The 23,893-nt window shown below is 43.1% G+C and overlaps 1 protein-coding gene across 1 annotated transcript in view; it reads right to left on the bottom strand.

Moving 5' to 3' along the window:
* Window positions 1–779: 779 nt before the first annotated feature.
* LOC123079436 (uncharacterized) overlaps window positions 780–23,893 on the bottom strand; it is a 36,233-nt gene continuing 13,119 nt past the window's right edge. Inside the window, exons 2-10 of the mRNA XM_044502206.1 lie at window positions 4,640–4,789; window positions 3,881–3,982; window positions 3,684–3,788; window positions 3,474–3,572; window positions 3,265–3,346; window positions 3,113–3,179; window positions 2,979–3,023; window positions 2,543–2,683; window positions 780–1,992 (exon numbers count right to left, since the gene is read on the bottom strand). Coding sequence (XP_044358141.1) covers window positions 1,065–1,992; window positions 2,543–2,683; window positions 2,979–3,023; window positions 3,113–3,179; window positions 3,265–3,346; window positions 3,474–3,572; window positions 3,684–3,788; window positions 3,881–3,982; window positions 4,640–4,789 — 1,719 coding nt within the window. The 3' untranslated portion in view covers window positions 780–1,064. The remainder of the gene's footprint in view (window positions 1,993–2,542; window positions 2,684–2,978; window positions 3,024–3,112; window positions 3,180–3,264; window positions 3,347–3,473; window positions 3,573–3,683; window positions 3,789–3,880; window positions 3,983–4,639; window positions 4,790–23,893) is intronic.

Here is a 23,893-nt window from a genome sequence, read left to right as displayed (position 1 = left end):
GCTAGGTTCTGGGAGGATACTTGGCTTGGGGACACGTCCTTCGCTTCACAATACCCTTCTTTGTATAATATTGTTCAACACAAGGAAGACTACCTTAGTATTGTGTTACGGTCAAATCCTTTGGATATCCAGTTTTGAGGAGCTCTGATCAGGGATAAGTGGACTGCATGGGTGCATTTAGTCAGAAGGTTTGTATGTATTAGAACTTGACGATAATTGGCATCAATAATTGATTCCTCCACATATTGTCTTTGCATAAAACTTGATGATGATCCATCATCTAGATCAACAAAGTTGTAACCTCTGAATAATCTAGCCCATGATACCATTTGTTAGAATTATTTGAGTCGCATGTTGATACTGGGACCTATACCATGAGATCTCTACAAAAATGAGGCAAGCATATTTGAAGCTTGCTGTTTCACAAGAAGAAAGGTTTGAACATCTGAAGCACATCACATGGCCGGTAGTCGGTAGAAGTTATTGGTCCAACAAAGTACAGTTAATAGAAGTTCGTCAGAAAATGAGATGTTTATGACAAAGTGGCAGGTCCTCAGGGTCAGCACATTATCACAGTTCTTGTAGAATTCATTCATAGGAATCCATATAACTCAACTGAAAAGAAATGGCAAAAAGCTTACCCAAAATTACAATGGAAAGGTACAAAAAACAACATTCTTTCAAGGACATTTAATACTGCTCATAAGAGTATCTCATGAGGCAACCAATCAGGATCATGAAACAAAGTATGGAAAGTAATGTTCCCACCTATCATTATTGGATTCATTCCCTCTCTTTTTCCTTTCCTAATTGTTCATTACAAGCTATAGACAGAATGAAACAAATAGGATGAAACAACGACGAAATATCTTGGCTATACCAGCAAAACAAACATGTGACATTCTGCACAACGTCAGTGCCCCTAGTCTTCATGGGAGATGCTTCAGTGACCACCTATACTATACACATATCAACAGTTCTCAACGTGCTTCATTCAGAACACTCGAAGGCTCCTGTGACCTGTACACGTAACAGCAGTTTTCTAGATGTTTTTCGTGTGGAGCTCAGGGGAAGTCCATGAGGCTCAGATTCTGTCCATAATACCCACAGTCATACAGTGCTTTCTGGACATCCGATAGTAGCTGCAAGTACTCACTAATCATGATGGCTAGGAAGAATTCTTGCAAGTGCCTCGCAGGGTGCGACCAAGTATTCTTGACTGTCCTCAGGAGACCAAACACGTTCTTCCTTGAGGGATCCTTCTCTCTCTTCAGCTCCAGTCTTGCTTTCTCAAGTACATCGAGCTGTTCTTCTCTTGGATCTATGTAGTCCATGTTAGCACGAAGAATTTTCCACTTAAACCCGATAGCATGCCAACCGTTGTAGCTTTGCATGCGAGGAAGCTCGATGAAGTCTTTGTACTTCTGACCTCCCTTCTCCTTCAGCTTCAGCACACCTTGGTACAAAGTGATGAACTGGCCGAATGTTGAGTCTGAGTCAAACATGTAGATGTGATTCATCAGAAGAGCGTCATCCCAGCCATCCTCAATGTTCTGCAACCAGACCCTGACATCCCTTGGCACCCATTCGAAAAGACCCTTCACCATTTTCACAAAGGCCTTCTTGTCTGCCTTTCTACCTTCAGGTGTCAGCTCCTCTGTAATGACATCGCACAGCTCTACAGTCTCGTGAGGATCAGAGACCATAAAGTTGTGGCAGCCGAACTTTCCTCCTAGGGATAGATTCTCTACGTGCAAACGGCCAAGTGGAAGATATGATTTCCGTAGAACCCTTTTCAAGATTGGAGCAGTTAAGTCCCGAGGGATCTCCTCATCTGGGTATATGATGGAGACAACCCGGTCGTCGGGTTTAACATAGTTATCAAGAGAAGTCTTCTTGTCGGACTTGAACTGCAAGGTACGGACGATCTTTGGTTTAGAGATGAAGTTTGTTTCAACCCTCAGCTTTTTGTTACCCGTTGACTGTGTTAACCTACATGAACGGTAAATGATTTGTTCAGGATACATCACCACCAAAACATAACATAGATTCTGATACATTCTGACAACATTAACAAAATATGCGCCTACCAAGTAACAAGTCAAAATCTGAATTCAATGCACACTGAGAAACAAAAAAGACAATGTGCACTGTGAATAGTAGCTGATTTAATAGTAGGTACTATTCACAGCAGAATTTCTCCTTTTTATTTCCAGATGTATGAATTGAATGTTGATATGTAATTTTGTTCCTTGGAAGACATGTGTTGTCAATGCTGTAAATATGTTTCAGAAATATCCATGCTAATTGTGGTGTCATATTCACCGGTTGCACAGGAAGCAACAAAAGGACAAGACAACATATGCTCTTATTAGTGCTGCATGTCAGCAAAAATACTACTATTAACTACAAAGGAATGACATTCTGGATACAATTCCCAATAAGTAGACCCATCTGGAGCATCTGGGCTTATAATATCTGCCTTGGTGTAATCATACTATATTCTACAATATCAGATGAATGCAACAGAAAAAATGGTTACCTGTCTGCTCTAATGCTTATTGATCTGCCATCTGGTGTTTTTGCTCCAGATGATTTGCTTTTTATCTCAGTTTGACCAGTCTCTGATAGATGTTCATATGCTCTTTTGAAATTATCCTCACATTGCTGAACTTCCTGACCACTGCATACAAAGTAACATAGCATATTTGAAAAGTGGACGTCCAGCAGGAAGAGAAATTAACCGCAGCAACTTCTAAACAGCAAGGTAGCCTGGCGTTTCTTTGTAAGCAACTGCAACTCCAGCTAGAAAGATTATCGATATTCACATACTTCTCGCAGGAAAAATTACAGAGGGTCGTATTCGTAGAAGCTACAAATTCTGGTTGAAGCGAAAAGCATTGATTCATCTTTCAGGGAATAAGAAATACTATAAACTAGGACATTGGACAGAAAAACAAGATGCATGGTTTACTTACGGTACACAATATTTGTCACATGGAAGAATGACCCCTGCATTTAGACTGCAAAGAAAAAAGGCATGTTTCAGAGAAAATATTCATGAAGCTAGTGTACTTAGTAACTTTGTAAGTGGCTAGTTAGATACGAGTACCTGTCCGAAAGCCAACTGTGATTCACGATTGGAATACCACGTTCATCAGCTTTCTCGTATATTTCACCTAATCAATTGAAAGCCTCAGCTATAAATTCTGAATGCAGCTCAAACTCGTCAAGAGACTAACATAAGAATAATATAGTATATACCATTGAACATATTGCATATAGCATGAGTAGCTTTTCGGCTCCATTTCTCATGGAAATTGCCTCCAATCAAATGAACCATTCTCTGTATGCAGCAGTAAAAGTGGAAAAATGAGGGAGTACAGTTAGCGACAGCTCATTAACAACATATCTCATATCTACTATGCCTAAAGCAAATATATTTGTGTGTCTGTGTGCACACACGTGTGCACCTGGATATCTTGAAGCTCTTCATGTTGATAGCCCGAGCAGCATATATGTAACTTTGAGGAAACCAGGATTCCACCTCTCATAAAAGGTTTGTAGATAACCTAGCATAACAATAATTTCACCAATGAAAATGCATTAATTAGGCGAGCTATGCAAGTGAAACGAATTGTAATCTAAATTTGCAGCAGATGCAATATAAAAGCAATCCGTACCTTCCCAGCAGGAATTAAGCGCCTTTGCTTGAGGCAATGGTCCAACCAAAGGTCATTAACAACTGCAGCTCCACCCTTTTCTCCCTTGGTGCACCACTCATTATCCTAAATATCATTCAGAAACTTGCTTTAGCATATAATGTGCTACAGGTAAAAAGACTGAAACAGCAAATGCACCGTGAAACAATTTTCCTCACATGGTTAACGTCATATGTTGATACAATTAGATGACTACACCCTGAATCCACCCCAAAGAACTTGGATGGTATTGCTCCTCCGCTCTCCAAGGCAGCAGTATACTGTCAATTTGATCACGCAAAAGAATAACTATTCAGTTTATTCAGAGGGGCAGAATAAATCACGATAGTTGGGACAGGAGAGGGTCGAGAATCAGTAGCAAAACATAGACATTGGTTTATTCTCGAATTAAGAACCATGGCCCCCCAATCTATTGCTGAAAATTAATCAAACTCATACAGGTTTACAGGTTCTCATCTCTCTGCGTGACCAGTACCACGCTATCAATTAGAGCGCTACGAAAATAGAACCCGACAAGCATGACTTACGGACCTAGTAGAAATCAAAGTACGACATAACCGATTTGGAGACGGCAGCAGCAGCAGGCCTGCGCCAGCGCCTGCGCCGCCCCACCGCCGACCAACCACAGCGCGCTACCGAGGGTTGCGTTCCTACTACTCCGTGCCTCGATCCCGACGACCCTCGATCGGGTCGATAAAACTATCCCAGGTTAGGGTTCCGCGTTTCGGTCCTGATCAACGCGTTCTCGCTCGACGACATTACCGGGGACACCTGCGTTCTCATTCACGTTCTCAACACGGCGGACAGCAGCAAAATTCCCCAAATCGTAGAGAAAGCGGAGAAGGGGACGGGGACGGGGACGGGGACGGGAACGGGAAGTCGGGGACGGGGGTGGGGGTCGGAAAGGGGGAGCGCACCTTAGTCTCAACCTCGGGGCTGAAACCGAATAGTTTGAAGCGCATGCCGGCGAACGGTTTCGCCTCGCCGCCGGCGTCATCTCCGCCGCCGGGGTCATCTCGGCCGCCTCGCGTGGCTAGGTTACGATTTGGGGATCGGAGGAAGACGAACTAGAGAGCAAAAGGGGGGCTAATGTCTGTACAGCAGCTGGAGAGATTTGGGGATGGGGAGGTAGCCGGGGAGGACTTGCGCTCTGTAGGGAGGGAAGTTTGAACTTTGAGCCGAGTTTTGGTATGTTCGAGGTGAAGGAAGTTACCTTTTAGCCCTTGTCCTTGGGTGGAAAGTTTCTTCCGGAACTGGAATGGGCTGGCCGCTTGTCTCAATCTCAAAAACAAACGAGCTGGGCGATCGGCCCGCACGAGCACAGAGACATTTTTTTTTGAAAGAAAGGGATTTACTCCCTCCATTTCATTAATGAAACCTGAATCTTTTTATAGGATTACAGCCAGAACGCAACCTAACCACAAAACCAGCAAGACCCCTGGGAGACTGTCGCGGATATACCCCACAGAGGATGACCCGACATTTAAGCTCCAAGATCGAGGCCCGCCAAATTATCCTAAAGGTCAAGGGCTGACTTATCCTAGAAGCTGATACAACCAGACGAAGAGGCCCAAAGGAAACCCGGCCCAGGCTAGCGGGCCGGCTTGTCAAAGTCCAGACTTATGGAAGAATCACCAATACTTGGAAGACACAGGATACTTGGTGTAGGACTTCTAACTGGGTAGAACCCGGGTTATGTTGTAAAGTCAGGGACCCGACCGGTATATAAGGGGGTCCCTGAGTCGTCCAAGGGGACAGACAAGTTAGAATCTCTCGAAAGCTAGGTAAGAAAACAACACCCTTGTAATTGAGATCATTATCATCAATAGCAATCAAGCAGACATAGGCTTCAGATCATCATCATCATCATCAATTGGGCGCTGCTGACAGACCCATAGGTGATCTATGTATCATTTATTACACGTGCACATTTACTCTTTTTTAATTGGAGACCCATGATTTGGCTTCGGTACTACTAAGACTAGCCACAATGCATAGTAACATACACTAGTAACATACACAAATCTCTAGACTATGTTACTACCTTCATAGTGGGTAGTAACATAAGTGTGGTAACATGCAAAGCTTCATTTATTAGGTTATAGACTCATATTGCATTGGGACATGTGATGTTACAGTAACTAGCTAAGTTACTGTAACTACCTCTCTCCTCATTAACTCATTGCCATATAAGCAAAGTTGCTGAGTTGGACTCGATGTTACTACTGAAGTTACTCCGACTGTGGCTAGTCTAATGTGTTGTTTTTCAACTTCAGTACTACTAATGCGTTGTTTCTATTGATATAGTTTTTGACATGGAAAACTGGGCTATGGCGGCAACTATCATGGCAAGCAGGACTCATTAAGTGAAGTTCATTTGTTTTTACCTCGTAGCCAGTATTTTTCGAAATGCATGATTTAGCCTTCTCGGATGATTCTATTAATCATCTCAAATCTTTCTAATAAAAATATGCGAAAACCCTTAGAGTGGTTATTCAAGAATGACAAACACATATGCTCTCATGACTTTGTATACTTTTGTATACAACCGAACCTTTGTGCAGTTTCAAGGAAGATTCTAGGTTATATCTGTTTTGGTAATGATTTTTCAGTTTGACCGAGCCATTTAATTACATTTGCCATATGTAACTTAAAAGTATTCTGTCACATACATGCACTTAAATTGATCGATTTTCATCTGTAGTAATTTTTTTGGAGAGACGCTCCATTGGCAATCATCACTTCTTTAGATATACATGCTCTTATTCCTAGGTCAGCTGAATGAAAGAAAGGACGACCACACAAGGTGCAATTGGTTTGTTTGTTTGGTCATCACGTATCAATAGTGAACTTGTGCAGGTGGATGTTAGTATAAGCTCCTCTTGATAATGTTGCTGTTGAAAAGAAGATTTTTTTTATAACTAACAAAACCAGTTTTCTTTCTTCCATCGGAAAGAAGAGGACCCTTTGCCTAGGGTTTCTCATGCCTCCCACCGGTGTCGCCACGGGTCTACCTCGTCTTCTGTAGTCTTAGGGCCATGGAGGCGTGGTGGATCCCGACCCTTGCCGGCGGGAGGGCTCCATTTTTTCATACCCTTTTGAGTTTTATTAGGGTTTGTGTCCTGCTCAGAGAGGCGAGGTGGCGGCGGCTCTCTGCAGATGGAATAAGGTCCTTCCCGTCTTGTCCCCATCCCAGTGGTGTTTCTTGTGACACCCCGGAACCGATGCTCCAGATGCCTTCCATTTATTTTCGTTGTCGCCGTGTGCTTTATTTGTTTGTTCGATTTATCGTTGCATCATTCGCATTGCATCGGCACTTCGTGTCTGTCATTCCTTTCAACACTTTATCCATTCGTAGTTGCCGGTTCTCCCCATCCTCTTCATTGTCCGTTCTGAGTCCTTTCGCACTCGCACGCGCCCACGACACCTCCGAAATATTATTTTATAAGTGGGGTAAAAATATTCTCGGAATGGGGTGAAAGTTCATCTCAGCCCAAAACCCTCTCTCTAACACAACCACAACCCACCTATGACCTAACTACCCACTCCTCCGCCCGGAGCCGTCCGATCGTCATCGGAGGGTCCGAAACCCCCTAACCCTAGACCCCTGCCAATTTAAACCCACCTCCCCATCCAAAAAATGGAAAACCTAGCCCCTAGCCCTCCCCTAACCTCCAGCCGCCACCACCTCCCACCTCTTCCTCAAATTCCACGCCGGCCACCCCTGCCCCGCCACTTGGTGTCGCCCTACGGCCAGCCGCCGCCCACCCCAACCACTCCAGCACCGCCACCTAGCTCCCCGCCACCAAACACCAGCCCCTAGGCCCGCCAGACCAGCGTGGGGCCCTCCCAAGCCCTTTGGGGCCCAAGGCCGCTCGAGACGCGCGCCCTGATATGTCTCCAACGTATCTACTTTTCCTAACGCTTTTCCTCTTAGTTTGGACTCTAATTTGCATGATTTGAATGAAACTAACCCTGGACTGACGCTGTTTTCAGCAGAACTACCATGGTGTTGCCTTTGTGTAGAAATAAAATTTCTCGAAATGGAACGAAACTTTGCGAGGAATTTTCACCCAATAAAAGAGAATTTCTGGAGCCAAGAGCCACCTGAGGGGGGCACCTGGGTGGGCACAACCCACCAGGGCGCGCCTGCCCCCCAGGCGCACCCAGGTGGGTTGCCCCCACCCGATGGCCCCGCAGACCCTGAAACCGACGCTATAAAATCCTATTTTTCCAGAAGAAAATCAAGGAGAAAGAATTATCACATTCCACGAGAAGGAGCCGCCGTCACCTCCTGTTCTTCATCAGGAGGCCAGATCTGGAGTCTGTTTGGGGCTCCGGAGAGGGGGATCTTCGATCTTCGTCATCACCAACCCTTCTCCATCGCCAATTCCATGATGCTCCCCACCGGGAGTGAGTAATTCCTTCGTAGGCTCGCTGGTCGGTGAGGAGTTGGATGAGATTCACCATGTAATCTAGTTAGTTTTGTTCGGGCCTGATCCCTAGTATCCACTATGTTCTGAGATTGATGTTGCTATGACTTTGCCATGCTTAATGCTTGTCACTTTGGACCCGGGTGCCATGATTTCAGATTTGAACCGTTTATGTTGAAGGAAATATGCCCTAGAGGCAATAATAAAGTTGTTATTTATATTTCCTTATATCATGATAAATGTTTATTATTCATGCTAGAATTGTATTAACCGAAAACTTAGTACATGTGTGAATACATAGACAAACAGAGTGTCCCTAGTATGCCTCTACTAGACTAGCTCGTTAATCAAAGATGGTTAAGTTTCCTGACCATTGACATGTGTTGTCATTTGATGAACGGGATCACATCATTAGAGAATGATGTGATGGACAAGACCCATCTGTTAGCTTAGCATAATGATCGTTTAGTTTTATTGCTATTGCTTTCTTCATGACTTATACATGTTCCTCTGACTATGAGATTATGCGACTCCCGAATACCGGAGGAACACCTTGTGTGCTATCAAACGTCACAACATAATTGGGTGATTCTAAAGATGCTCTTCAGGTGTCTCCGATGGTGTTTTTTGAGTTGGCATAGATCGAGATTAGGATTTGTCACTCCGTGTATCAGAGAGGTATCTCTGGGCCCTCTCGGTAATGCACATCACTATGAGCCTTGCAAGCAATGTGTCTAATGAGTTAGCCACGGGATGATGCATTACGGAACGAGTAAAGAGACTTGCCGGTAACAAGATTGAACTAGGTATGATGATACCGACGACCGAATCTTGGGCAAGTAACATACCGATGACAAAGGGAACAACGTATGTTGTTATGCGGTTTGACCGATAAAGATCTTCGTAGAATATGTAGGAGCCGATATAAGCATCCAGGTTCCACTATTGGTTATTGACCGGAGATGTGTCTCCGTCGTGTCTACATAGTTCTCGAACCCGTAGGGTCAGCACGCTTAACATTCGATGACGATTTGTACTATGAGTTATGTGATTTGATGACCGAAGTTTGTTCGGAGTCCCGGATGAGATCACGGACATGACGAGGAGTCTCAAAATGGCCGAGAGGTGAAGATTCATATATTGGAAGGTTATATTCGGACACCAGATGGTTTCGGGAACTATTAGATAAGTTTCGGAGTACCGGGGGTTACCGGAACCCCCCGGGAAGTTAATGGGCCACACATGTGCCTTAGTGGAGGAGAGAGGGCCGGCCAGGAGGTGGCGCGCGCCCCCCTTGCCAATCCGAATTGGACAAGGGGTGGTGGCGGCGCCCCCTTTTCCTCTCCTACTCCTCCTCTCTTTCCCTCTTTGCTATTCCGAAAAAGGAAAAAGGAGAGGGGAATCCTACTTGGATTAGGGAGTCCTAGTAGGACTCCCCACACCTGGCGCGCCCCCCTTGGTCTGGCCACCTCTCCTCCCCCTTTATATACGTGGGAGGGGGGCACCCCAAAGGCACACAAAGTCTTCTCTTAACCGTGTGCAGTGCCCCCCTCCACAGTTACACATCTCGGTCATATCATCGTAGTACTTAGGCGAAGCCCTGCGCCGGTAACTTCATCATCACCGTTGCCACGCCGTCATGCTAACGGAACTCTCCCTCGTAGTCAACTAGATCAAGAGATCGAGGGACATCATCAAGCCAAACGTGTGCTGAACACGGAGGTGCCATACGTTCAGTGCTTGGATCGGTTGGATCGCGAAGACGTTCGACTACATCAACCGCGTTACTAAACGCTTCCACTTTCGGTCTACGAGGGTACGTGGACACACTCTCCCCGCTCGTTGCTATACTTCTCCTAGATAGATCTTGCGTGATCATAGGAATTTTTTGAAATACTACGTTCCCCAACAGTGGCATCAGAGCCAGGTCTATGTGTAGATGTTATATGCACGAGTAGAACACAAAGAGTTGTGGGCGATAATAGTCATACTGCTTACCAGCAATGTCTTACTTTGATTCGGCGGTTGAAAGCACAAGTGCTCCCTAGGTGGTTTTGGTAATTAATGTCAACATATCTCTTGTTGGACTAACACTTTTATCTAGTATGTTTCAGATAAGTTCAACAATGGAGTGGCATGGACTAAAGGATGTGGGAACTCCTTCAAGATGCTAAGGACAAAGGATTGGCTCAAGCTTCAAGCTCAAGACTCTTCATTTTATATTTTAGTGATCCAAGATCACATTGAGTCTATAGGAAAAGCCAATACTATCAAGAAGGGATGAGGTGTTGCTTAATGAGTTTCTTGCTCCACAGTGCTTAGTGATATGCTCCAAAACACTCAACTACTTCCCCACTTCCACATATATGACCTAAACCTAAAGTCAAACTCGGCCCCACCGATTCTTTCTATCCGGCGCCACCGAGTTCAGATGTCATAGCCACTGCCACAAACCCTAGGCAAATCGGTCTCACCGATAGGGATCTCGGTCTCACCGAGATGGGATTGTAATCTCTCTAGGTATGTCCATTACCAAAATTGGTCTCACCGAGTTTGAGCAATCGGTACTACCGAGATTACAATGTAAACTTCCTGGTTAACTTATTACCAAAATCGGTCTCACCGAGTTTGTGTAATCGGTCCAACCGAGTTTGCCTGACCAACTCTCTGGAAGGCTTATTACCAAAATCATTCTCACCAAGTTTGTGTAATCGGTCTCATCGAGATTACATTATGCCCTAACCCTAACCATATCGGTCCTACCAAGTTGCATTTCGGTCCCACCGAAAATCCTAACGGTCACTAGGTTTACTAAATCGGTCCGACCGAGTTTGGTAAATTGTGTGTAACGGTTAGATTTTGTGTGGAGGCTATATATACCCCTCCACCTCCTCTTCATTCGTGGAGAGAGCCATCATACTGAACCTACACTTCCAGCATACATTTTCTGAGAGAGAACTACCTACTCATGTGTTGAGGCCAAGATATTCCATTCCTACCATATGAATCTTGATCTCTAGCCTTCCCTAAGTTGCTTTCCACTCAAATCTTCTTTCCACCAGATCCAAATCCCATGAGAGAGAGTTGAGTGTTGGGGAGACTATCATTTGAAGCACAAGAGCAAGGAGTTCATCATCAACGCACCATTTGTTACTTCTTGAAGAGTGGTGTCTCCTAGATTGGCTAGGTGTCACTTGGGAGCCTCCATGGACTCACGCAACCGTTACCCTTCGTGGGTGGAGCTCTCCGTGGACTCGCGCAACCGTTACCCTTCGTGGGTTGAAGTCTCCATCAACGTGGATGTACGATAGCACCACCTATCGGAACCACGCCAAAAACATCCGTGTCTCCAATTGCGTTTGAATCCTTCAAAACCCTTCCCTTTACATTCTTGCAAGTTGCATGCTTTACTTTCCGCTGCTCACATACTCTTTGCATGCTTGCTTGCTATGTATTGTGATTGTTAAACTTGTGCCTAAAACTCCACTTAAACTTAAAGAAATTAAAAACTGCAACTTTGGTACTTAGTGTCTAATCACCCCCCTCTAGACACCTCTTCTCAAGGTCCTACAAGTGGTATCTGAGCATTGGTCTCCATTTCCTTGGGTTAATCACCATTGGAGGAAGATGGATGAGTCTACTTTGGGGAGTCTTAGACATAGAGTGCCTATTCTTGATGGAGAGTATTTTCATGAGTGGAAAAATGAGATGCTTGTAATTTTCAATCAATATCATTTGAACAAGTACATTGCTAGCCCTTGTGCACCTCATGTTGATCCTATGCATCCTACCCTTGATGAGTCAATTGACATGATTAGGAATCTTAGAACTGCCGAACTTATCATTAGAGGATTGCCTAGAAACTTGATTGGATGTTTGCCTACTCTTAAGTGTGCCTACACTATATGGAAATTTCTTGAGGAACGCTTTCCAAATTATTCCTTGAAAAATCTTGATGAAATTCTCCATAAGTCCATTGCCTTGAGTAAGATGAATACTAGTGATCCTATGTTTGGTGATCGTCTATTTGAGCTTACAAACCTTATGCGTGCAAAAGGAGATGTTGGAATTATTAGTGATATTATTTCCGAAGCTATAAAAATTCATAAGCAAGATCATTGTCAAACTCACTCTAACGAATTACCCTCTCTAGGATTTGATCCACCACATGACGATGTTGAACATGGATACTATGATGAGGATGATGATAGTAACTTCGATCTTGATAATGCAATGAGACACTTTGGTCTTATGGCAAATCTTCGAGGATATATGTCAGGAGGAAAGGAATGGGTTCTTGATAGTGGATGTATCGATCACATGACCGGAGATAAAGACATGTTTCGTGAGCTTGCTGAAAATGATAGTCCTCGAAAGTATGTCACCTTCGGTGACAACTCAAAGGGTAAGGTGGTTGGCCTAGGTAAGGTGGCCATATCACATGATAGCTCCATACAAAATGTCATGCTCGTTGAATCTCTTGGCTACAACTTACTTTCAGTATCTAGACTTGCTGATTTCGGTTTCAATGTCCTATTTACTGAAGTAGATTGTCAAGTGTTTCATCGAGACAATCATAAAATGGTCTTTACCGGTGTGCATAGAGGTGATCTATACATTGTTGATTTCACTAAAAAGGCTCAACCTAAAACTTGCTTCATTGCTAAATCCTCAAAAGGTTGGTTGTGGCATAGACGATTAGGTCATGTTGGTATGCGAAACCTTGACAAGCTTATTAAAGGAAATCATATCCATGGTGTTAACAATGTCATATTTGATAAGGATAGACTTTGCAGCGCTTGTCAGGCAGGTAAACAGGTTGGAGGAAGGCATCCCGTGAAGAACATCATGACCACAAGGAGGCCACTCGAGCTACTTCACATGGATCTTTTTGGTCCCAACTCTTACAAGAGTCTCGGTGGAAATTCTTTCGGTCTAGTTATAGTTGATGATTTTTCAAGATTTACGTGGGTATTCTTTCTCGATGATAAATCGCAGGTCCAAAAGATCTTCAAAAACTTCGCTAGGAAGGCCCAAAATCAATTTGAAGTGAAGATCAAGAAGGTTCGCAGCGACAACGGAACGGAGTTCAAGAACGCAAATGTGGACACCTTTCTTGACGAAGAAGGGATTTCACACGAGTTCTCGGCTACGTACACACCTCAACAAAATGGAGTTGTTGAGAGGAAGAACCGGACGCTCATCGAAATGGCGAGAACGATGCTTGATGAGTACAAGACACCGAAGCACTTTTGGGCAGAAGCGGTTGAGACAGCTTGTCATGCAACAAATCGCTTGTATCTTCACAAGCTACTCGGCAAGACGGCATACGAGCTCCTCACCGGTAACAAACCCCAAGTTGGATACTTTCGAGTATTCGGCTCAAAGTGCTACATTCTTGATAAGCATCGTCGTTCTAAATTTGCTCCTAAGTCTCATGAAGGTTTCCTACTAGGTTATGGCTCAAACTCTCACACTTACCGTGTCTACAACAATTTCACCCGAAAGGTTGAAGAGACGGTAGATGTGAAGTTTGATGAATCTAACGGCTCGCAAGTAGAGCAATTGCCAATTGATGTAGGAGACAAAGATCCTTCGGAAGCAATCCAAGACTTGTCTATTGGCAAGGTCCGTCCAACGGAGGTGAAGGAGAGTACCTCGTCCGTCCAAGTGGAAGCTTCTACTTCACGACAAGGTGAACCAAGAGTTGATACGGAAGCATCCACAAGTGGGACACACCAAGATGAAGAAAACGAGGAAGTGCATCAAGATGAACGTCAACAACCTCCTTCTCCACCACGACAAGAGAACGACAACGCCAACAATGAAGAAGGCCAAGAAGAAGAACAAGATGAAGAAGAAGTTCAACCAAGAACCAAGCAAAAGCTTTCACGAGTTCGAGCAAGAATTGCTAAAGACCATCCCGTCGAGCAAATCTACAATGATATTCAAACCGGGAGAATCACTCGCTCTAAAACTCGTTTAGCTAACTTTTGTGAAAACTATTCTTTCATCTCTAGCATTGAACCTATGAAGGTCGAAGAAGCATTGGAAGATCCGGATTGGATAAATGCTATGCATGAAGAGCTACACAACTTTGAGAGGAACCAAGTTTGGACATTGGTTGAGAAGCCCGACAACAACCACAACATCATCGGTACCAAATGGGTGTTTCGCAACAAGCAAGATGAAGATGGACAAGTAGTTCGCAACAAAGCACGTCTCGTCGCCCAAGGCTACACACAAGTCGAAGGTATGGACTATGGTGAGACTTACGCTCCCGTTGCTAGACTTGAGTCCATTCGCATCTTACTTGCCTATGCTAATCATCATGATATCACCTTGTACCAAATGGACATTAAAAGTGCTTTTCTAAATGGTGAAATAGAGGAGGAAGTTTATGTTAAACAACCTCCCGGCTTTGTCAATCCTAAGAAACCCAATCATGTTTACAAACTTCACAAAGCTCTTTATGGTCTTAAACAAGCTCCTAGAGCGTGGTATAAATGCTTGACCAAGTTCCTTATTGAAAAAGGCTTTGAAATTGGGAAAATTGATTCTACTCTTTTTACTAAAAGGGTTAATGGAGAACTATTTGTGTGCCAAATCTATGTTGATGATATTATATTTGGTTCAACTAACCCTCATTTTAGTGAAAAGTTTGGGAAGCTAATGTCGGAGAAGTTTGAGATGTCTATGATGAGTGAACTCAAATTCTTTCTTGGGTTGCAAATCAAGCAAACTAAGGAAGGTACTTTTGTTTCTCAAACAAAGTACACCAAGGACTTATTCAAGAAGTTCAATATGCAAGAATGCAAAGGTATGTCTACACCCATGCCTACTAGTGGACATCTTGACTTGACCAAAGATGGTGAACCGGTTGATCAAAAGGTTTATCGCTCTATGATTGGTTCATTGTTATATCTATGTGCTTCACGTCCCGATATCATGCTAAGTGTGTGCATGTGTGCACGATATCAAGCTGCTCCTAAAGAATGTCATCTTAAGGCCGTGAAAAGGATAGTGAGATACTTAATCCATACACCAAATTTTGGCATTTGGTATCCTAAGAGGGCCTCTTTCGATCTTGTTGGCTACTCCGACTCGGACTATGCCGGAGACAAGGTTGATAGAAAGTCCACTTCGGGTACTTGTCAATTTCTTGGTAGATCTCTTGTGTCTTGGTCCTCCAAGAAACAAAACTCGGTATCCTTATCCACCGCCGAAGCGGAATACATTGCCGCTGGTTCATGTTGTGCTCAATTACTTTGGATGACCCAAACTCTTAAAGATTATGGGATATATGTGAGACATGTTCCATTGCTTTGTGACAATGAAAGTGCTATCAAAATTGGTCATAATCCCGTACAACATTCTCGAACTAAGCATATTGAAGTTCGTCATCATTTCATTCGAGATCATGTTGCTAAGGGTGACATTGATCTTAAGCATGTTCGCACCGAAAAGCAATTAGCGGATATATTCACTAAACCTCTTGATGAGAAAGTGTTTTGCAGGTTAAGAGGAGAATTGAACATCATTGATGCTTCAAACTTGGAGTAGAAACTCCATTGGATACATGCAAGACATGAGCTTATGACTAATCCTTGATATTTCTCTTATGATGAAAATCTTATGTCTTGGATATATTTGCATCTTGCATGTTATCTAACCCATGTAGGTACTTGGTGAATCAAATTCCATGAGATTGTAATCTACTCACATCTTGAGCAATCTCTACATCACCAAGTCTCTACACTATGGTGGTTGAAGACAAGGAAGCAAGGAACCATTCAAACATATTGTTTGACAAATTCAATGTTGAGCTTCATGATTGTCATTTTTGGATACACAAGTGCTCTTCCTTGCAAGAACTAACACATGTAGGTAGATGGACTCAAATTCCAAGTGGTGCTCCCAACTCCTGATGAGCTACATCAACCCTGAGCAACCCACACAAGTTCAACTACATGGACAACACCACCAACCAAGGTATGTTATTCCATCTTAGAGAAGCTTTACTCCAAGTCATGAGCTAAAGCAACTCGACGAGATGAGAATACATCAAGATGCTTAAACGAAGAATGGCAACCCCATTTTGAGCTTAAATGATGAGTATGACCTATGATCAAGTGATCTCACTTGACTCCTAAGTCAATATACTCTAACATAGGTGACTTTGTCGCCGACCATCTCTAGATGAAGTTCTCTTGTTCTTTTCCGTGTTTTTGCATTTGTCTCATGCATATTTGTTTCCCCAACGTCATCTAGATTTCTTTCTGTTTGCTCTGCATTTTCTGCATCCAATTCATTGCATATCATTCAGTAAATTCCTTGCAAATCTTTGTGAGATCTTACTAGTCTAGTGAACTGAGGTGACAAGTGTTTTCTCTGTGATGAACTCGGTTTCACCGATTTGTTGTTTTTGGTCCAACCGAATCCTTTCAGTACAACCGAAGCATACCACTCGGTGCCACCGATTTCACAACAGGAAAAAACAGTTTGCCACTTATTCTGTGTTTCTTCTAATCCAGCTCCACTCAATGAATCTTGTCCTCTACAAGCATCACATTTATGTAAATGCTTTGTACTGTGTCTCAAGGATCAAACCCTTCTTGGAAATTGATGTCAAAGGGGGAGAGAGAGATCACATCAAAGCTTCTTATCACTTAAAGAGATCACATCAGAGAGAGAGAGTATCACCTCCTCAGGGGGAGAAAGAGATCTCCAGGGGGAGAGAATACTCAAGTAGAAAGTATTTCTCAAGGATCCCAGATGCTTGGTGTTCAAGAGGAGAGATGCCACATGTCTTCTTGAGGGGAAAGACATGTTCATATGTTCATATGTGCTTATTTGCATTAGCTCTGTTCATTTATATGTCTTCCAGCTCTGATTTTCTGTTCCCTATCTTCTCCCAGTATCCCATGCTAGATTCAGGGGGAGCAAGACATCTAAGGGAAAGAAATCATTTAAATTCATTGCATATCTTTACTCTTGGGGACATGTCTAATCCAATGTGGTACTTAGTACTCACTCTCTACATGTCATCCCAGTCTTGGTATTCTTGTGGTTTCTTCTGTTTGCTCTGGCTAGTAGATGTACCTGTGTTATCTAACCTTGTTTACGCAGGTTCATTCCATCCTAAGCCAACTCAAGACTACAAGGTAAGTATATGCATCACAATCATGTGTATGAGGAATTCTTGCTGATGTACATACTGTTTGCAAGAAGGACTCATGAGCATGAAGGTATTTTCTTTAATATTCTTTGCTCTGATGCATATGGCCAAGATACATGTAACACATTGCCTGCTCTATCATGGTTATGCTCTCACATACTTCTATATTCCATATTCACATGATTGCATACATGTAGGGGGAGCCTATGCTTGTTACATGTCTTTCCAAAGCTTTACTTGCTATTCTTTATATCTTTATCTAAAGCTTTGATGTATGTTGTCATCAATTACCAAAAAGGGGGAGATTGAAAGCACAAGTGCTCCCTAGGTGGTTTTGGTAATTAATGTCAACATATCTCTTGTTGGACTAACACTTTTATCTAGTATGTTTTAGATAAGTTCAACAATGGAGTGACATGGACTAAAGGATGTGGGAACTCCTTCAAGATGCTAAGGACAAAGGATTGGCTCAAGCTTCAAGCTCAAAACTCTTCATTTTATATTTTAGTGATCCAAGATCACATTGAGTCTATAGGAAAAGCCAATACTATCAAGAAGGGATGAGGTGTTGCTTAATGAGTTTCTTGCTCCACAGTGCTTAGTGATATGCTCCAAAACCCTCAACTACTTCCCCACTTCCACACATATGACCTAAACCTAAAGTCAAACTCGGCCCCACCAATTCTTTCTATCTGGCGCCACCGAGTTCAGATGTCATAGCCACTGCCACAAACCCTAGGAAAATCGGTCTCACCGATAGGGATCTCGGTCTCACCGAGATGGGATTCTAATCTCTCTGTGTATGTCCATTACCAAAACTGGTCTCACCGAGTTTGAGCAATCGGTAATATCGAGATTACAATGCAAACTTCCTGGTTAACTTACTACCAAAATCGGTCTCACCGAGTTTGTGTAATTGGTCCAACCGAGTTTGCCTGACCAACTCTCTAGAAGGCTTATTACCAAAATCGGTCTCACCGAGTTTGTGTAATCGGTCTCACCGAGATTACGTTATGCCCTAACCCTAACCATATCGGTCCTACCGAGTTGCATTTCGGTCCCACTGAAAATCCAAACGGTCACTAGGTGTACTAAATCGGTCCGACCGAGTTTGTTGATTCGGTCCCACCGAGTTTGGTAAATTGTGTGTAACGGTTAGATTTTGTGTGGAGGCTATATATACCCCTCCACCTCCTCTTCATTCGTGGAGAGAGCCATTAGACTGAACCTACACTTCCAGCATACATTTTCTGAGAGAGAACTACCTACTCATGTGTTGAGGCCAAGATATTCCATTCCTACCATATGAATCTTGATCTCTAGCCTTCCCTAAGTTGCTTTCCACTCAAATCTTCTTTCCACCAGATCCAAATCCCATGAGAGAGAGTTGAGTGTTGGGGAGACTATCATTTGAAGCACAAGAGCAAGGAGTTCATCATCAACGCACCATTTGTTACTTCTTGGAGAGTGGTGTCTCCTAGATTGGCTAGGTGTCACTTGGGAGCCTCCGACAAGATTGTGGAGTTGAACCAAGGAGTTTGTAAGGGAAAGGAGATCGCCTACTTCGTGAAGATCTACCGCTAGTGAGGCAAGTCCTTCGTGGGCGACGACCATGGTGGGATAGACAAGGTTGCTTCTCCGTGGACCCTTCATGGGTGGAGCCCTTCGTGGGTTGAAGTCTCCATCAACGTGGATGTACGATAGCACCACCTATCGGAACCACGCCAAAAACATCCGTGTCTCCAATTGCGTTTGAATCCTTCAAAACCCTTCCCTTTACATTCTTGCAAGTTGCATGCTTTACTTTCCGCTGCTCACATACTCTTTGCATGCTTGCTTGCTATGTATTGTGATTGTTAAACTTGTGCCTAAAACTCCACTTAAACTTAAAGAAATTAAAAACTGCAACTTTGGTACTTAGTGTCTAATCACCCCCCCTCTAGACACCTCTTCTCAAGGTCCTACAGCGGTATTGGTGGATGAAGCGGCCCGGACCGACATTACATGACCGCGTTCATGAGACTGGTTCTACCGACGTGCTTCACACACAGGTGGCTAGCGGGTGTCTGTTTCTCCAACTTTAGTTGAATCGAGTTTGACTACGCCTGGTCCTTGTTGAAGGTTAAAACAGCATACTTGATGAAAAATCGTTGTGGTTTTGATGCGTAGGTAAGAATGGTTCTTGCTAGAAGCCTATAGCAGCCATGTTAAACTTGCAACAACAAAGTAGAGGACGTCTAACTTGCTTTTGCAGGGCATGTTGTGATGTGATATGGTCAAGACGTGATGGGATATAAATTGTTGTATGAGATGATCATGTTTTGTAACAGTTATCGGCAACTAGCAGGAGCCATATGGTTGTTGCTCTATTGTATGAAATGCAATTGCCATGTAATTGCTTTACTTTATCACTAAGCGGTAGCGATAGTCGTAGAAGCAATAGTTGGCGAGACGACAATGATGCAGCGATGGAGATCAAGGTGTCAAGCTGGTGATGATGGTGATCATGACGGCGCTTTGGAGATGGAGATCAAAGGCACAAGATGATGATGACCATATCATATCACTTTTTTTGATTGCATGTGATGTTTATCCTTTATGCATCTTATTTTGCTTAGTACGGCGGTAGGATTATAAGATGATCTCTCACTAAATTTCAAGGTATAAGTGTTCTCCCTGAGTATGCATCGTTGCTACAGTTCGTCGTGCCGAGACACCACGTGATGATCGGGTGTGATACGCTCTACGTTCACATACAATGGGTGCAAGCCAGTTTTGCACACGCAGAATACTCGGGTTAAACTTGACGAGCCTAGCATATGCAGATATGGCCTCAGAACACTGAGACCGAAAGATCGAACGTGAATCATATAGTAGATATGATCAACATAGTGATGTTCACCATTGAAAACTACTCCATCTCATGTGATGATCGGACATGGTTTAGTTGATATGGATCACGTGATCATTTGGATGACTAGAGATATGTCTATCTAAGTGGGAGTTGTTAAGTAATATGATTAATTGAACTTTAATTTATCATGAACTTAGTAGCTGATAGTATTTTGCATGTCTATGTTGTTGTAGACCAATGGCCCGTGCTACTGTTCCCTTCAATTTTAATGCGTTCCTAGAGAAAGCTAAGTTGAAAGATGATGGTAGCAACTACACGGACTAGGTCCGTAACTTGAGGATTATCCTCATTGCTGCACAGAAGAATTACGTCCTGGAAGCGCCGCTAGGTGCAAAACCCGCTGCAGGAGCAATCTAGACGTTATGAACGTCTGGCAGAGCAAAGCTGATGACTACTCGATAGTTCAGTGTGCCATGCTTTATGGCTTAGAACTGGGACTTCAACGACGTTTTGAATGTCATGGAGCATATGAGATGTTCCAGGAGTTGAAGTTAATATTTCAAGCAAATGCCCGGATTGAGAGATATGAAGTCTCCAATAAGTTCTACAGCTGCAAAATGGAGGAGAATAGTTCTGTCAGTGAACATATACTCATAATGTCTGGGTACCACAACCACTTGACTCAACTGGGAGTTAATCTTCCTGATGATAGTGTCATTGACAGAGTTCTTCAATCACTGCCACCAAGCTACAAAAGCTTCGTGATGAACTATAATATGCAAGGCATGGATAAGACAATTCCCGAGCTCTTCACAATGCTAAAGGCTACGGAGGTAGAAATCAAAAAGGAGCATCAAGTGTTGATGGTTAACAAGACCACTAGTTTCAAGAAGAAGGGCAAAGGGAAGAAGGGGAACTTCAAGAAGAATGGCAAACAAGTTGCTGCTCAAGTGAAGAAGCCCAAGTCTGGACCTAAGCCTGAGACTGAGTGCTACTACTGCAAAGGGACTGGTCACTGGAAGCGGAACTGCCCCAAGTATTTGGCGGATAAGAAGGATGGCAAAGTGAAAGGTATATTTGATATACATGTTATTGACGTGTACCTTACTAATGCTCGTAGTAGCGCCTGGGTATTTGATACTGGTTCTGTTGCTCATATTTGCAACTCAAAATAGGGGCTACAGATTAAATGATCATTGGCTAAGGACGGGGTGATGATGCGCGTGGGAAATGGTTCCAAAGTCGATGTGATCGCCGCAAGAACACTACCTCTACATCTACCTTCGGGATTAGTTTTAGAAATGAACAATTGTTATTTGGTGCCAGCGTTAGGCATGAACATTATATCTGGATCTTGTTTGATGCGAGACGGTTATTCATTTAAATCAGAGAATAATGGTTGTTCTATTTATATGAGTAATATCTTTTATGGTCATGCACCCTTGATGAGTGGTCTATTTTTGTTGAATCTCGATAGTAGTGATACACATATTCATAGTATTGAAGCCAAAAGATACAATTTTAATAATGATAGTGCAACTTATTTGTGGCACTGCCGTTTAGGTCATATTGGTGTAAAGCGCATGAAGAAACTCCATGCCGATGGACTTTTGGAATCACTTGATGCTTGCGAACCATGCCTCATGGGCAACATGACTAAGACTCCGTTCTCCGGAACAATAGAGAGAGCAACAGACTTGTTGGAAATAATACATACTGATGTATGCGGTCCGATGAGTGTTGTGGCTCATGGCGGGTATCGTTATTTTCTGACCTTCACAGATGATTTGAGCAGATATGGGTATATCTACTTGATGAAACATAAGTCCGAAACATTTGAAAAGTTCAGAGTGAAGTGGAAAATCATCGTAACAAGAAAATAAAGTTTCTATGATCTGATCGTGGAGGTGAATATTTGAGTTACGAGTTTGGTCTTCATTTGAAACAATGTGGAATAGTTTCACAACTCACGCCACCTGGAACACCACAGCGTAATGGTGTGTCTGAACGTCGTAACCGTACGTTATTAGATATGGTGCGATCTATGATGTCTCTTACTGATTTACCGCCATCGTTTTGGAGTTATGCTTTAGAGACGGCTGCATTCACGTTAAATAGGGCACCATCTAGATCCGTTGAGACGACACCATATGAACTGTGGTTTGGCAAGAAACCCAAGTTGTCGTTTCTTAAAGTTTGGGGCTGCGATGCTTATGTGAAAAAGCTTCAACCTGATAAGCTCGAACCCAAATCGGAGAAATGTGTCTTCATAGGATACCCAGAGGAGAGTGTTGGGTACACCTTCTATCACAGATCCGAAGGCAAGATATTCGTTGCTAAGAATGGATCCTTTCTAGAGAAGGAGTTTCTCTCGAAAGAAGTGAGTGGGAGGAAAGTAGAACTTGATGAGGTAATTGTACCTTCTCCCAAATTGGAAAGTAGTTCATCACAAAAATCAGTTCCAGTGATTCCTACACCAATTAGTGAGGAAGCTAATGATGATGATCATGAAACTTCTGATCAAGTTACTACCGAACCTCATAGATCAACCAGAGTAAGATCCGCACCAGAGTGGTACGGTAATCCTATTCTGGAGGTCATGTTACTTGACCATGACGAACCTACGAACAACGAGGAAGCGATGATGAGCCCATATTCCTCGAAATGGCTTGAGGCCATGAAATCTGAGATGGGATCCATGTATGAGAACAAAGTGTGGACTTTGGTTGACTTGCCCGATGATCAGCAAGCAATAGAGAATACATGGATCTTCAAGAAGAAGACTGACGCTAACGGTAATGTTATTGTCTACAAAGCTCGACTTGTTGCGAAAGGTTTTCGACAAGTTCAAGGAGTTGACTACGTTGAGACCTTCTCACCCGTAGCGATGCTTAAGTCTGTCCGAATCATGTTAGCAAGTGCCACATTTTATGATTATGAAATTTGGCAAATGGATGTCAAAACTGCATTCCTTAATGGATATCTTAAAGAAGAGTTGTATATGATGCAACCAGAAGGTTTTGTCGATCCAAAAGGTGCTAACAAAGTGTGCAGGCTCCAGTGATCCATTTGTGGACTGGTGTAAGCCTCTCGGAGTTGGAATATACGCTTTGATAGTGTGATCAAAGCATATGGTTTTATACAGACTTTTTGGAGAAGCCTGTATTTACAAGAAAGTGAGTGGGAGCTCTGTAGCATTTCTGATATTATATGTGGATGACATATTGTTGATCGGAAATGATACTGAATTTCTGAATAGCATAAAAGGATACTTGAATAAGAATTTTTCTATGAAAGACCTTGGTGAAGCTGCTTATATATTGGGCATCAAGATCTATAGAGATAGATCAAGACGCTTTATTGGACTTTCATAAAGCACATACCTTGATAAAGTTTTGAAGAAGTTCAAAATGGACCAGTCAAAGAAAGGGTTCTTGCCTGTGTTACTAGGTGTGAAGTTGAGTCAGACTCAATGCCCGACCACTGCAGAAGATAGAGAGAAAATGAAAGTCATTCCCTATGCCTCCCATAGGTTCTATCATGTATGCAATGTTGTGTACCAGACCTGATGTGTGCCTTGCTATTAGTTTAGCAGGCAGGTACCAAAGTAATCCAGGAGTGGATCACTGGACATCGGTCAAGAACATCCTGAAATACCTGAAAAAGGACTAAGGATATGTTTCTCGTTTATGGAGGTAACAAAGAG

This window comes from Triticum aestivum, chromosome 1B (genome assembly GCF_018294505.1).
Source record: "Triticum aestivum cultivar Chinese Spring chromosome 1B, IWGSC CS RefSeq v2.1, whole genome shotgun sequence".
Taxonomy (NCBI): Eukaryota; Viridiplantae; Streptophyta; class Magnoliopsida; order Poales; family Poaceae; genus Triticum; species Triticum aestivum.
Note: the sequence above shows the minus strand (reverse complement) of the source record. Positions and strands in the feature narration are given on the sequence as shown.